At 59.5% G+C, this 14,573-nt stretch overlaps 1 protein-coding gene across 5 annotated transcripts in view; it reads right to left on the bottom strand.

Moving 5' to 3' along the window:
* CHST15 (carbohydrate sulfotransferase 15) overlaps nt 1-14,573 on the bottom strand; it is a 73,553-nt gene that overhangs the window by 16,819 nt on the left and 42,161 nt on the right. For 4 of the 5 annotated variants that reach the window (XM_062214014.1, XM_062214018.1, XM_062214015.1 and 1 more), the window contains exons 4-5: nt 13,425-13,571; nt 9,521-9,677 (exon numbers count right to left, since the gene is read on the bottom strand). In XM_062214014.1, coding sequence (XP_062069998.1) covers nt 9,521-9,677; nt 13,425-13,571 — 304 coding nt within the window. The remainder of the gene's footprint in view (nt 1-9,520; nt 9,678-13,424; nt 13,572-14,573) is intronic. The other variant, XM_062214019.1, reaches the window with a different exon arrangement.

The following is a 14,573-nucleotide window of genomic DNA, read 5'->3' as shown; positions in this document are numbered from 1 at the left end:
ACTTTTTAAAATTCACTTATTTATTTGATTTATTTGAGGGGCAGAGAGAGGAGAGAGAAAAATCTCCCACCTGCCACTGGCTCACTCCCCAGTGGTCCAGGCTGAAGCAAGCCAGGAGTGGAATGCAATCCTGGTGTCCCACCTGGGGGCAGGGGCCCAATCACTGGAGCCATCGCTGCTTCCCTGCCAGGGTCTGCGCTAGCAGGAAGCCAGAGTCGGGAGTAGAGGCGGGTCTGAACCCAGGGACCCCAATGTGGGATGTGGGCATCCCCAGGGACAACTTCCCCAATCCCAGAACCCTTTCATCACCCCCACTAGTGAGTTCTGAGCTCCCAGAAGTCACCGACATCACCAAGTTCTAGAAGCTTCCAAAGCCCAGCTTCAGTCTCACATCCAACTCAGCCAAGTCAGTGCAGGGGCCGGTGTGCACACGGACAGGAAGCCAGCCCCAGGCCCCTCACTCCCCAGCGGCCAGTCCCTGATCAGCCCTGCCCGACCTCTGCTGGAGGGGGGGGCAGCGGTAATGAGACACAAAAGCCGCTCCCCGGGGCTGGGAAGGGGCCTCTGTCCCACATGGGGCACCGTGGGGCAGGGGTGGCCTGGCCAGCTAATGTGGAGGAAAGGTTGAGGGCCACCTTAGGCTGAACGTGGACTGACAGTGACGGGGCCCATTTCCTGCCAGGTAAGAACGTCCATGTCTAGGCCTAAAACACACCGAGGGGCCCACGCTTCCTGTTGGCTGGGCCCATTCGTGTAGGGGTCTTCCCTCGGCACGGGGTGGGGTGGGGGCTCCATGTTCACCTTTATGTCTTCCTGAGCGTCCACCACGGGGCCTCAGCGTTCACAAAGGACAGAGCCCCTGGGGCCCGGCCGCGGGTTACACCGCACACCTCACCACTCCCTGGTGATCCTCACGGCAAATGGCTCTCAGGTGGATCAGTGGTTACGCCTGTTACACAGCCAGGCCAGGACCAGGGTGTGGGACCCCCATGGCTGAACAGTGGCCCCTGCCTACAGGGACTGGCCAGAGTGTGGCCACTGCTGCCCCTGAATCCATCCGCACGGCCCCCCGGAACTCCCGTCACAGCAGGTGCCTGACCCTCCCCAGCTACCCCAGTGTGGACTGCCCAGATCCTGGCCCAGGCTGAACACCGGTCCCCCTAACATCTCTGCAGAGACAGACACAAGGGGGCTCCTGTCCCAGGGTCCCCCCAGCAGGTCCCTGCCCTTTCCAAACACCCCCAGGGGAATGCCAGGGACATGGCAAGCATTTCCCAAAAAATCAACCACGGAGCACACGCGGGAGTTTGCTGCTCTTCTCCCACCCAGAGCGAGGCGCTCCCTCCCCCGTGGCTGTTCCAGGATGTTCCGGAACACAGAGGCCTGAGCTGTCCTCCTGGCCCCGGGGCTGCCGGCTCCCCCTCCGGCTCTGACAGCCCCTCTGCGGGTCAGCCCCATTAAAGTGACCTCAGGCCACTTCCAGGGTGTGTCCGCGACACTTGAACAGGGGAGTTCTGAGAAGCAAAACCTTGGCTTCACCAGGAAATTGCCAGGCGGCTTAAATAAAGACACTGAGCTACAGTCCCCCTGGAGACGCCTGCTTGCCATTCGCAGCCCTCCGAGGTGGGCGGGCGGCAGGGTTTGTGGCCACTGTCACCCACCCGCGACACTCCGTGGTCTTTCTCCCCATGCTGCTTCCTCCTCGCCGGGGAGTTCTCGCATTTCCCTCCGTAGTCCTGCAGTACTGAAGACCAGCCTGCTTTCCCGAGCTTGTGCGAATCTGATCCGGGGAACCAGGCACACCAGGTGCCCCCTCCACCAGACAGAAAACACATGCATGGTACCCCCGGGGCTCCTGGGCTGGAGACACAGAGCTCAGCACGGGCTCAGGGGCAGGGAGAACTCTCGCCACGCCCAGGGTCTGTGGCCACTGAGTCAGGCACGGCTTCCGCCCACGCTGGTTCTTGCTGTGAGGTCAGCGCGATGTGGGTGTAAGTGAACAAGGGGAGTCTAGGCCTAGCACCCGGTGGGTCTTGACTGTCCACGCAACTTCGTGAAACCAGACGGTCGCCATGGGGCCAGTGCTGTGGCACAGCAAGTTCAGCCACCACGGGCCATGCTGGCATTCCGTATCTGAGCACTGGTTTGGGTCCCAGCTGCTCCACTTCTGATCCAGCTCCCGGCTAATTTGCCTGGAAAAGCAGAAGATGATGGGGAAACCTGGGTGGAGCTCCGGGCTCCTGGCTCTGGCCTGGACCAGCCCCGGCCACTGCCACCACTGGGGGAATGAACCAGCAAATGAAGCATCTCTCTGTCTCTCCCTCTCTGTGTAACGCTGCCTTTCAAACAGTCTTTAAAAGTCAGTCAAACCAGGGCATCACCCTGCCGACGCTCAGAGCCTGCTTCTGCCAGGAAGTGCCGAAGCTCCAGCCCCCAGGAGGCCACGGGCACAGCTGCTGCCTGGGAGACGCCTCAACCCGGCACAACTCCGAAGGGCCCTTCCGGTTCCAGGGCTCCGTGGGCCGGCTGAGTCCTCTGTTTCGACTTCAACACTGAAGGATTCCCCTGTAATCTCGGCACACAGAGGGTCATCCCAGAACCCGGACCTGGTGGCCAACCCTGCGGGGATGAAAGGTTCCTCAAAGAGACCTCCACGGATCTGATGGAGGCCCAGCCTGGCCACTCGGATGGAGCCCAGCCTGCCCACTCGGATGGAGTTCTAGCCTGGCCACTGGCCCGCCCTGTGACTTCGGGCAGGTGACAGCCCACAGAGCCCGCGCACCTCACCTGTGCACCCATCACAGCAGCCTCCCCCCTGCTTGCAAAGCTCCAAGGGATGGTGCTGGGAAAGGGTGGGGCCCAGAGCCAGGCAGGCTGCAGCCCTGCTCAGTGGACAAGGTCATGTCCCTGAGACCTCCACCCCCCCAGCACCAGTGCCGGAAGGGCGGGGCTGGTACATTTCACTCTCCTGCATGCAACCCCCGTGGAGCACCCGCGGGACACCTGGAAAGTACTTGGTGAGTACCTGGAGAGTACTTGGTGAGTACCTGGTGAGCACTTGGTGAGTACCTGGTGAGCACTTGGTGAGTACCTGGTGAGCACTTGGTAGGTACCCGGTGAGTACTTGGTGAGTACCTGGAAAGCACTTGGTGAGTACCTGGAAAGCACTTGGTGAGTACCTGGAGAGTACTTGGTGAGTACCTGGTGAGCACTTGGTAGGTACCTGGTGAGTGCTTGGTGGGTACCTGGAAAGTACTTGGTGAGTACCTGGTGAGCACTTGGTAGGTACCCAGTGAGTACTTGGTGAGTGCCTGGTAAGTACTTGGTGAGTATGTGGATGAATGCGCAGTTTGGTGATTGTGGTCAGCTGCTACTGACACCTAACCATCGTAATAATACAGCTAACAATTACATAACAGCCTCCAGCTACCCAGCACTGCTCAAACATGTCACTATGTATACTAAGCCATTTAACTCCCACGACCCTGGAGACTGGACTCTCCCCGGTTTCACTGGCGGGGGAGTGAAGCAGACAGGGTAGGCTGCCCGGGTCTCAGAGCCAGAGAGGGCAGGACAGCGGTTGCCATGTAGACCAGACCCCCAGGCTGCATCTCTCACCAAGACCCTGGCGTCCCCACTCACACCACGGACTCCCAGGCTGTGCCTCTCACCAAGATGCTGGCGCCCCCACTCACACCACAGACCCCGGGCTGTGCCTCTCACCGAGACTCTGGCGTCCCCACTCACACCACGGCCCCCGGGCTGTGTCTCTCACTCATACCACGGACCCCCAGGCTGTGTCTCTCACCGAGACCCTGGCGTCCCCACTCACACCACAGCCCCTGGGCTGTGTCTCTCACTCACACCACAGACCCCCAGGCTGTACCTCTCACCGAGACCCTGGCGTCCCCACTCATACCAAGCATGGAAGCTGCTCCTGTCCAAATGCTAGCCCCATCATTACTCTGTAGCCAAGGAGTGCATATAAATGGACACATTTCATGAAAAACCTCACTCCACTCCCAGCTTGTTGCCATAAGCAGATCAATTATTGAGCCAGCACAGGGCATGCCAAAAAAAAAAAAAAAATCAGTTCATACAAACAGATGAAAAAAACAGCCACCCAGGCTCCACGGCTAAGGGGTCTGGGTCCACATCAGGTCCCAGCTCCAAGCTGGGCTGCCTGCTCTCCTCCTCACTCGCCATCACAGAGCAGGAAAACCAGCCGATCCCCCGTGGTTGTTCCTGGGCACCACGCTGAGACCCTGGCAGGATACAGCAAAATACAGACACTGAAAAGTCCTGTAGAGGCCACGCGACCCCAGGCCAACTGTCCCCTGAATGACGGAGCTCAGGGACTAGGTCGGAAGTCCAGAACCTTCCATGTTCACGTTTCTCGGGGGCCGGAACTGCCCTGCGCCAAGAGGCAGCTCCATCAACGTCACACAGAGGCGGCGAACGTGAACCCATCTGAAGCAGTTGCCTGCACGGCCCGGAGTGGGGGCTGAGGAGGAGCAGTGCGCTGGTCAGCGGTGGCTGCGTCCCGGCCAGAACAGGACCGCCACAGCGGCCAGCTGGCGCTGTGGCGGACAGAGAGACCTGCACCCTGGGCTCATGGGCTTTGGGGCCACTTGACCCATCCTATCAGCTTCTTTTCATTTCTCTTCTGTTCTCCCCCAGGGGAAAAAACAGACTTACTGTCTGTCCCCTCTGGAAACTTACAAGTGATTAGACTTCGCCAGTAAATCCAACATTTTTTTGCTTTTTTTTTTTTTTTAAGGTTTATTTATTTATTTGAGAGGTAGACTCACAGAGAGAGGTCTTCCCTGTGCTGGTTTACTCCCCAAATGGCCCTAATACCAGTGCCAGACTAGGCCAATGCCAGGAGCCTGGTGTTCCAGACAGGTCTCCCACATGGGCGACAGGGCCCCGAGCACTTGGGCCATCCTCGGCTGCTTTCCCAGGCCATAGCAGAGAGCTGGATGGGAAGAGGAGCAGCTGGGACTTGAGCCGGCGCCCATATGGGATGCCGGCACTGCAGGCGGAGGCTTAGCCCACTACACCACAGCGCCGGCCCCAAGTCCAGCATTTTCAAACCCCCCACCTTTGCCCATTATAGAAACAAAGGCTAAACATGAATCCACAGTGGAGAAGGAAAATGGCTTCTTTTTCCCCTACAAGCCAGTGTGTAGAGGGAAGAGAATGAGTGGGGCCAAGCCAGCTGGCAGGGAGCTGGATCCAGGGAGCCCCACTGGCGGAGAGCAAGGTCAAGGCCAAGGTCGTGGGCCCGGGGCCCAGGGCCCAGTCAGAATAATGGGAACTTGGACTCTGCGGGTTTGCTTCTTCAAAGAGTAACCTAAACATGCAATATTTATCATCCTTCTGCCTGGGGTGGGAAGCAGCCAGCCACTGCGGATGGGCCATGAGTCATGGGTTTTAAAAAGGAAGAAATTCCTATTGTTACATATTTTATAAATGTTTAAGAAGCGAGGAAACAGCTGCCGCTGTCAGGAACCCACACAGGGAGCAGGCACTGGGGCAGGTGCTCCCTCTGCCGCCCACGTGGGCACCGCTGGGGCTGCAGGGCTGGGGCCCAGCGTCCAGGCGGGGAATGGAGCGAGCAGGTATCACAGGTGCCTGGCTCCAGAGTGGCCTCCACCATCCCACGGCCCGGCATTCCCATCCCGTAATCTCCGCTGAGCCCAGCAGGGCCTTGTGACTCACAGGAAGTGGAATGGTGACATGATGCCACCCTTGTGATTAGGTTCAAAAGGTCGTGACTTCCAGTGAGCTAGCAGGTTCTCTCCCTTGCTGGCTTGGGTGGAGCCAGCAGCTATTTGGAAAGTCCCAGTGACACGGGACCAAGGGCAGGCTCCAGCCAACAGTCCACAAAGACACGGGGCCTTCGTCCTGACAGTCCTCAAGGGGCTGAGCTCCGCCCACAACCGCTGGGACCAGCCTAGAAGCAAGTCCTCCTCCAGTCAAGGGTTTGCATGAGACCCCAGCTGTGGTCCACACCATGACGGCAGCTAGGGAGACCCTAAGGCAAGGATCCCCTGGGGCTGTGGCAGGGTCCCAAGCCCCAGAAACCGTGAGATAACAGGTGTTGTCTGAAGCCGCCAAGTTGCTACCCAGCAGCAGGGGTACAAGGCCAGGGCTGGGCATGCATCCTGATGCGTGCTGCTGCCCCAGCATCCCTCCTGGCCCTCCCCAGCACGTCACCTCGGTCCCAGCACAGGCAGTGCCCACTGCTCTGATGAAGCGCCAGCACCACCGGGTGGGCCTAGGGGGCCTTTGCCATCCACCGCTGTGCATAATAAGCTCAGGAGCCGGCCCGGGGCCCAGCAGGCTGCAGGGCTCAGTGAGGGCTGGAACTGACTTTAGTTGAGGACCGGGGTGGCGAGAAACCCACACTTTCAGTTCCCAGCAGTGTGTGTGCCCTTTGAAGAGTGAGGCACGGAGTCACGCCGCTGGGTGGGACACGGTGTCTCATATCGGAGGGCCTGGGTTCGAGACCCAGCTCTGCTCCCAACACCAGCTCCCTGCTAATGCAGACTCTGGGAGGCAGCAGCGACAGCTCAAGCTTGCAGCTGGGCCCGGCCACCCACAGGGGACACCTGGGTTGAGTCCCTAGCTCCAGCTCCAGCCCGACACGGGGCCAGTATGGGCATGTGGGGAGTGAAGCAGACGAAGGGACCTCTCTCTGCTTTCCCCGCCTTCCTCTTTGCCTATTTATTATTTCTTAAAAAGAAAGAAGACAGGAGGGTGGCCACACGAATGCCAGCGCTGTGGGCCATGCGTGAGGCTGGGCTCCGAGGCAGGCTCCCCCTGACCCCGCCAGCACCGAGGTCCTCCCTGCCCCAGGCCGTGACCTCGGAGGTGGGCTGCACTGCAGAGACAGGCCACAGGCAGGGGGGCTGGCCCGGCTCTCCTGCGGTAGCACACGTCCTGCCGGCGGCCCCTCCTGCTTACTCAGCAAACTCATTCTACCTTCAGGATCCCGCCTGGGGCTCCTTCTGCCCGGGGCTCCCTCTGCCCGGGGCTCCCCCTGCCCGGGGCTCCCCCTGCCCGGGGCTCCCTCTGCCTGGTGCTCCCCACTCACGGCTCACTCCTTCTTTCTCCCTCTCTGCAGGACCCTGACCCACAGCCTGGAGCTCCCACCCCCCGGGCAGGTTCAGGGCCGGCACACAGAGCAAAGGCCAGCCAGACGGCTCCCCGCTGCTCTGGGTGGGTCACTCTCACTCCAGCCCTGAAGTTGGAGCTGGGGCTGACCCTCCTCAGGATGAAAGGGCCCGGCGCTGTGACCTAGCAAGAAAAGCCACTGCGTGCAGTGCCGGCATCCCATATGGGCGCCAGTTTGAGTCCTGGCTGCTCCACTTCCAATCCGACTCTCTGCTATGGCCTAGGAAAGCAGTAGAAGATGGCCCAAGTCTTGGGCCCCTGCACCCACATGGGAGACCTGTAGGAAGCTCCTGGCTCCTGGTTTCAGATGGGCACAGCTCCATTCCTGTGGCCATCTGGGGAGTGAACCATCAGATAAAAGACCTCTCTCTCCCTCCCTCCTCTCTCTCTCTCCCTTTGCCTCTCTGTAACTCTGTCTTTCAAGTAAGTAAACAAATCTTCAAAAATATAAAAAAGAATGAAGGCATTTGGGGTGCAGAAAGCACAGCCCAGACAGAACATTCCAGCTGCGCCTCAGCTGGCCCGGCCAGGAGAGCGGGGCAGAGCCGCTGCAGAGACACCTCGGCGTGTCCCTCTGGAGGCTGGCGCATGTGCAGTCAGGGCCACACGGGCTTGTCGGGGAGGACGGCCCACTCCTGGGGAACACAGGCCTAAGTCCCGCTCAGAAGCACCGGAGCCAGCAGAAGGGACAGGGCGAGGGTTCCAAAGCCGGCGGCTGCCTCAGAAACGGGCAGACGGATCCCTAGGCTGGCGACGCACCAGCAGCGGGAGTGGACCCGCAAGTGGTATCGGCCACAGGAGAGGCACCCGGGGAGCTGCCGCGGATCCAGGCTGTGGGGAGTCGAGACTAGTCCTCGCCCTCACTGTGTCACGCGTGGCTAAGCAGGATCTGCTCTGGGGACTCCAAGAGGGGCGTGCAGACATCACCCCGGCCAGCGTGGCCTTGGGGTGTCAGTGCTCAGAGACGCAGTGAGACCGCGTGGTCACACAAGTGTGTCCTCCTCCTCCCTCCCTGGCTCCCCCACTGCCTTGCACAGTGTGTCCTCATCTGCATAGCAAAGAAGTCTGGAAGACAACGCACCAGAAGCCACCGAACAGCACTTCTTTGCATAGGCGCTAACAGGTGTTTTTGCAGACAGTTTTTTCTTTATCATTTTCCAAATTTGCACAGCAAACAAGGCTCATTGTAACTGGAAGCCGGCAGGGCCAGGAAGGAGAGCCATTGAGGAAGGTTTCGGGCAGCTCTACCCAATGACAGCAAGCCACGAGTCTGGAGTCTGCAATCCGGGGCTTCTGGGAGCTCAGAGGGAGTCTGCTGCGTGCTCTCCCCGAGCGCTGGAGTCGCCAGCAGCTCCGGTCCGCACACAGCTTGCTCCCAGGGCCCTGGGGTGGGGTAGGGTCTCCCTTCATCCGGTCTGATCTCACCACAGTTTAACGACATCTACAAAGACCCTATTTCCAAACAAGGTCACGGCCACACATACCAAAGGTTAGGACTTGAGCTTATCTTTTGGGGTGGCAGAATTCAACCCCTGATAAGATACTGCCCAAAGACAGACAGACAGGGCTGTGCCCCGATGGCTAAACATCTGCCGGCTCTGCCCAACTTAGGACGGGGCTTTGCCTGCGTGGCCCTACAGAGGAGAAATGGGACCAAAACGAGGATGCTCCCCAAACAGACCGGGTCACAGGAGGAAGAACAGCGCCGTCTTGGGAGGGAACCTCCTGCTCTCGGGGGGCCTTTCAGGCAGACTGCAGGCCCTCTTCCATCTCTGACCTGCTGGTCTTTGGAGGGGTGTCAGGCCAAGTCATCTGAAGGCCCTGGCAGCCCTGAGATTCTGCGATCCACACAGGCATCACCAAAGGCTGAGGCACAGCGCAGTGCTGGCCAGGCCGCCCCGGACCACCTGCCCAGTGTCCCAGCGGCTCTGTCTCGTGCAGGCCGGGCAGCTGCACTCATCACTGCCCTTCGTCTTGGTCCCGTGGGGAAAGCTGCAAACACTGTGGTCACAGCCGACAAGAAGAAAGGCTCCCGCCAAGTCGGGAGCCCCAGAGCCCCAGGGGCAAAGTCACGAGGCGCGCCGGGCAGTCCTGTCTCTCGGGGGTTTCCCCACCTCTGCCAGGCACAGGAACACAGAACCGGGTCAGTGCGGCTAAGCAAACAATCTGGGATTTGTTTAAACACAGCAAAGATTGCCCCAAGAATAACATTCACGCAAGACCTAGCAGCCCCACTGCAACAGCAGCCTGTTTGTTGTCTGTTTTTGAAGCAAGGCGAAATCTTGTTTGTGAAGAGAAAGCACCTCCCCTTTGCGCCCCCGAGCGCCCGCACGCTCACCTCTCCACGGGGTCCCTGAGCATGACGATGAGCTTGGCGTTGGGCTGGAAGGCGTGGATGAAGTCCTGGGTCAGGAAGGGCGGCTCGCCGGCCGTGCTGTTGTCGTAGAAGAAGGTCCAGGCGTTGTTGTCCCACATGGTGGAGGCGCTGGCCTCTCCTGGAACAGAGGGCGTGAGCTGTCACTGGGTAGGGGTCTCACCAGTACTGGAGGCCACACCTGGTTCCTGTGCCTTCCTCTGAGCAGGCGGTCGGGGGGACTCCAGGGATAGGCGGCCTGACACGCCCCTCCCCCTACTGCACTGACCATGACCTCTGGCTGGAAATCCAGGCAGACCACCTGACCGTGAGGGTCCCTGCCTCTCTCCAGGGTGAGCAGAAATGAAACCTTTCCTGGCCAGCCCTGGGGCCCTAAGTTCACAATATGTAGCTTTGCTCATGACACACAGCACTGGGGGACCTTAAGGGCCTACGGAGAAAGTCTTGGACGGCTTCTCCCATTAGCATCAGCCCCCTGCACTGTGGTCCATGGGATTGGAGGACGGAAATGTTAAGGCTGCTTTCTGGGAGAGGGGTGAGGCCGAAACAGGACTTCGACAGCACAGAGTCTCTCAGACACTGACCCAGTCCCTGGTCTTGTTTGTTTGTTTGTTTAAGGACATCCATCAGACTTAGAAAGAAAAACACACTGGGGCCAGCTTTGCGCAGCAGCCTCCACTCGCAACACTGGCATCCAAATGTGGGCGCGCTGGTTCAACTCCGGCCGCTCTGCTTCCAACCCAGCTCCCTGCTGACGCACCTGGGAAAGCAGCGGCGCATGGCCCAAGCGCTTGGGCCCCTGAACCCACACAGGAAGCCTGCAGGGAGTTCCGGGCTCCTGGCTTCCGCCTGGCCCAGCTCTGGCTGTTGCGGCCATCTGGGGAGTGAACCAGCAATGAAAGACTCGTCTCTGTCCTCTTCCTCCCTCTCTCCCTCTCTCCTCCTCTCTCTCCTTCTCCCTCCCCAGCCCCTTCACTCTGCCTTTCAAATAAATAATAAATAAATCTTTTAAAAAAAGAAGGAGCGGAGGGGAGAGAGGAAAGGAGGGGAGGCAAGTCAGCCAGTTCCTGCCCTTCCCGGACAGTTTGCCCAGGGCTGCGTGCCGGCTCCACGCTGGCTCGGGAAGCCCAGCTCCTCCGGGCGGCGACAGCGTGTGCTGGACACGCAGGACGCCAGCCGGGCTCTGTTTGTGCTGCTGGTGTAATCACCTCCCGGTGAACAGCTCTGCTCCTGGCTTTCCTTCCTTCTCATTTCTTAAAAAGAGAGAGAAAATATCCTAGGATACATAAGAGGCAAGCCAATCAGAAGTCCTTTCAAAATCCTACTGATAATGAGTCAGGACGTGCGCGGCATCAGAAACGACACCGGCAGAAACCCTGGCAGAGGCCAGCGTGCACGGGGCACCTGGCCGCCCACCTGCCTGTCCGCTCCCCTCCCGGCCCCTCCTCCATGCACCCAGAGCATCCACGCCTGTCTCGTCTGTGCCCCAGCTTGTGTTTAGCACTGGGGCAGATGAGATAGACACGGCCCCTCTCCTCTCGGACCTAACAACCCAGGGAGAAGTCGACCATGCAGGAAGCCGTTGGCTGCCCCGGAGCGGCTGGGATTGGGCAGGGCAGGTGCCTTGAGGGCAGAGGCAGGAGCCCAGCCCCACAGGACATGGCCGCCAGATCTGAGCCTCCTGAGCCCCTCCACCCAGCAGCACCCGCCACTGAGGACAGGTCCTCTCCCACCCCGGGCCCCAAGAGGATGCAAGACCCTCGCGCCTCTGGGATGGTCTCAGAGCCTGCAAAGATGGGGCGCAGCGCTCCCATTGTACAGCTGTGCAGACTGAGGTCGGGAACAGCAAGGCTGCCTCGCCACACAGCACCAAGCCAGCTGGCGGCACAGCACAGCCAGACGCCACCTGTCATCTGCCTCCCAGCCCCCCCCACCCCCCCGTCACACCAGGAGGCTACCAAAAAACCCACCGAGCCTGCCTGATGCAAATCTCAGCCCAGAAAGTTGAGGTTTCGTTTTTGGTTTTTAATCTAGAAGTCGGTAAAGTTAAGAAACCAAACTAAGGCTTGGCTTTGTCACTCAGTGTCTGTTAACATCCTGGGCCTCGGGTGCCCATTCCATGGCTCTTCCTAAGAGCGTGAGAGCCTCCCTGAGACAGGTGAGCTGGAGAGCAGCGGTCACCTGGCCGGCAGGACTCCCAGGTTCACAGAAAACAGCCAACAGCCAGGTGACATCTCGGCGGCTCGGCGGCTCTCAGGAACCTAACTTCTGAGTTTAATGACCAAACGAATAAATCAGGGCGTAGGCACACCCACCCCTCCTAAGTAAAAAAACCATCTTTCAAACAGCTCGTCAAACAGCACGGTTCATCCTAGTCCATGGTAGATTAATTTAGAGAATCAAAACCCAGTAGGTCTAGAAAATTCTTAAGACAGATCACTGCCTCGGGTGACAAACTTAAGCAACACGCGTGGTTAGATGGCTCCCTCGCAGAGGGTAGAAGTGCAGGAACACCTGCTTGCCCGCTGAACCCAGTAAGAAGGTGTTGTGTAGGGGACCAAGCCTGGGGAGCCAAGGCCAGCACGGTGGCTACAGCTGCAAGTAGTCCTTGTACCCTGGCTGCTCACCACAGAGCAGACCTCAGATCACCCCCGCGAGGAGACGGGTATGTGGACTCGCTCGACTAAACGAATCATCTTGTGCACACGTGTGTCAAATTATGGTGCACACCTAACTATACACAAGAAAAAGGAATGGGAGGGGTGTTTGGCGCAGCTAGTACGATGCCACTTGGGGGGCTGGCGCTGGGGCGGAGCAGGTAAGCTGCTGCCTGTGACGCCGCCATCCCATATGGGCACCAGTCTGAGTCCCAAGGGCTCCTCTCCTGATCCAGCTCCCTGCTAATGCACCTGGGAAAGCAGTGGAGGATGCCCAAGTGCTTGGGTCCCTGTGGGAGATCCTGATGAAGTTCCTGGCTTCGGCCTGGCTCTGCCCTGGCTGTTGTAGCCATCTGGGGAATGAACCAGCTGATGGAAGATTCTCTCTCTCTCTAATTCTTTCAAATAAAAAAATAAATCTTTAAAAAAGATGCCACTTGTGCCCACACCCCATCTCAGAGCGCCTGGGTCTGTGTCTCAGACCTGCTCCCAGCTTCCCGCTAACACACGCCCTGGAGCTGTGCTGACGGGGTGGGGGGTGGCGCTGGGGTCCCCCCAGGTTGAGTTCCCAGGCCCCGCCCTTGTTGCAGGCATTTGGGGAGTGAACCAGAAGATGGGAGCTCCATACACGTGTGTGGCCATCTCTCTGCCTTTCAAACAAATAAACGCTTACAAAGGGGGGAAATCTATGTCTTTTAGAAAACATTCTTGTGAATTTTGAAAACGAGTGACTATGAATCAAACCAGCTCATTCCAGACATCCAGGCTGGCAGGGCGGGGTCTTTGAAACAGGGCTGCACTGGCTTCAGAAGCTGCCCCCACCCACCCCCAGCCCTGCCCCCAGGGATACCAAAGCCCCAGGGATGAAATCAGTGACCGCTCAGGGCACGTCTGTGGTCCCCCAGCCAAGCACACGGGAGCAGAACACGCAAAGAAGTCAAGGACGCCCGCTTAATCTACAGGAAAACAGAAATGGCGATGTTTAAAAAAACGCCATTGCAGCGGTCCTCGGGTCTCCGTGGAGTACAAAGTGGACTCAACATTCATATACGGGCCCTGGGGAGGTGGCCGTCACACGGCTGGGGGTGGGGTCGGGGGTGGGGTGTGCAGGCTCAGCAGATGTCTGCAGCCATCACGCAAACGTCCCGCAGGTGCGGCGGGGCTGGCCCCAGGGAGGCCGCTGGCCGCCTGGGCGCTGCCCAGAGCCATACCCACGATGATGTCATTCATCTTGGTCCGCTCCTGCGCAGCACTGGCCTGCAGGCCTTGGTGGATCTGGTGCGCGGCCAAGTCAAAGAGGTCCAGGTAATCTTCCACGGGGTAGCGGTCTCGCAGCCCATCTCTCAGGCGCACGATCCCTGTGAGAACCAAGAGGCACGAGTGCTTACTGTGGACAGGGCGACCGTTCCTGGAGCACTGGCCTCCTGGGGAGTGACCAGAGAGGGATGGAAGGCCCCAGGGGCCCAGCGACGGAGGCAAAAGGCCGAGCCCAGGTAAGCTTCAGAAGCGGGGGCACCTGCAGGGTGGGGGTGGTGCCTCGGCGAGCTGGTTGCCCCCTTTCCAAGGCCCCCATGCTTCATGGGTGGAAGACACCGCCACAGAGCTGGCAGGGGCAGCTAAAAGGATGGCACACCTACTCAAGAACCACAAACATGTCCACCTGGAGGGCCAGCGAGTGGCCAGGCCACAGCGACACCTGGGATGCACACAGCAAATCAAACAGGAAAGAGGGGAGGGGCAGTAGGAGGGCCGCCACAGAGCCCAGCCCATACCTGCCTGATGTTCTAGCCCCCGACCTGCTCCATCAAGCACCCCAGCTGCCTGTCCACACTCTCAGGGAAATTGACCCTCCCCTGCACAGACACGGATCCTGGCCTGGGCTCCTGGAGCCCAAATCTTCCCCTTCCACTCGCAAACATTTGTAAAACTGCCCAGCTCCACGGCTACTGAGGTCAACGGGAAGTGGAAAGAGGATGCCCACGAGGCCAACAGTAGGAGCTCCAGGTGCCGTGCAGTGCCAGCGCCAGGCGCCGGCTCGGTTCTTGTTGCTCTCCTGCCTGGGGGAAGCTGGTTTGCATTAGGGAAGAGGGCGTGGGGAGGGCGCCCTGTGCAGGCACCGTGTCCAGACACATCTGGCCGCTGTGCCCGGATGTGAAACCTTGGCTCCCACGCGGGCAGGGCTAAACCACAAAGACATCTGCACTTGTTTACTCCAGCACGAGCATCAGACGGACGGAACCAAGTGTCTGTCCGGAAACACGGCAAGCCAACCTCAGGACTCCCTCCCAGTGACCTGTGACCTTGGGTGGACAACGCCCTCGTGGGCCGCCCGGGCTCTGGCAGACTGAGGGCTGTGGATC

The sequence above is a fragment of the Lepus europaeus genome, chromosome 17, assembly GCF_033115175.1.
Source record: "Lepus europaeus isolate LE1 chromosome 17, mLepTim1.pri, whole genome shotgun sequence".
In the NCBI taxonomy this organism is placed as follows: domain Eukaryota; kingdom Metazoa; phylum Chordata; class Mammalia; order Lagomorpha; family Leporidae; genus Lepus; species Lepus europaeus.
This window is presented reverse-complemented; position numbering and strand designations above follow the sequence as displayed.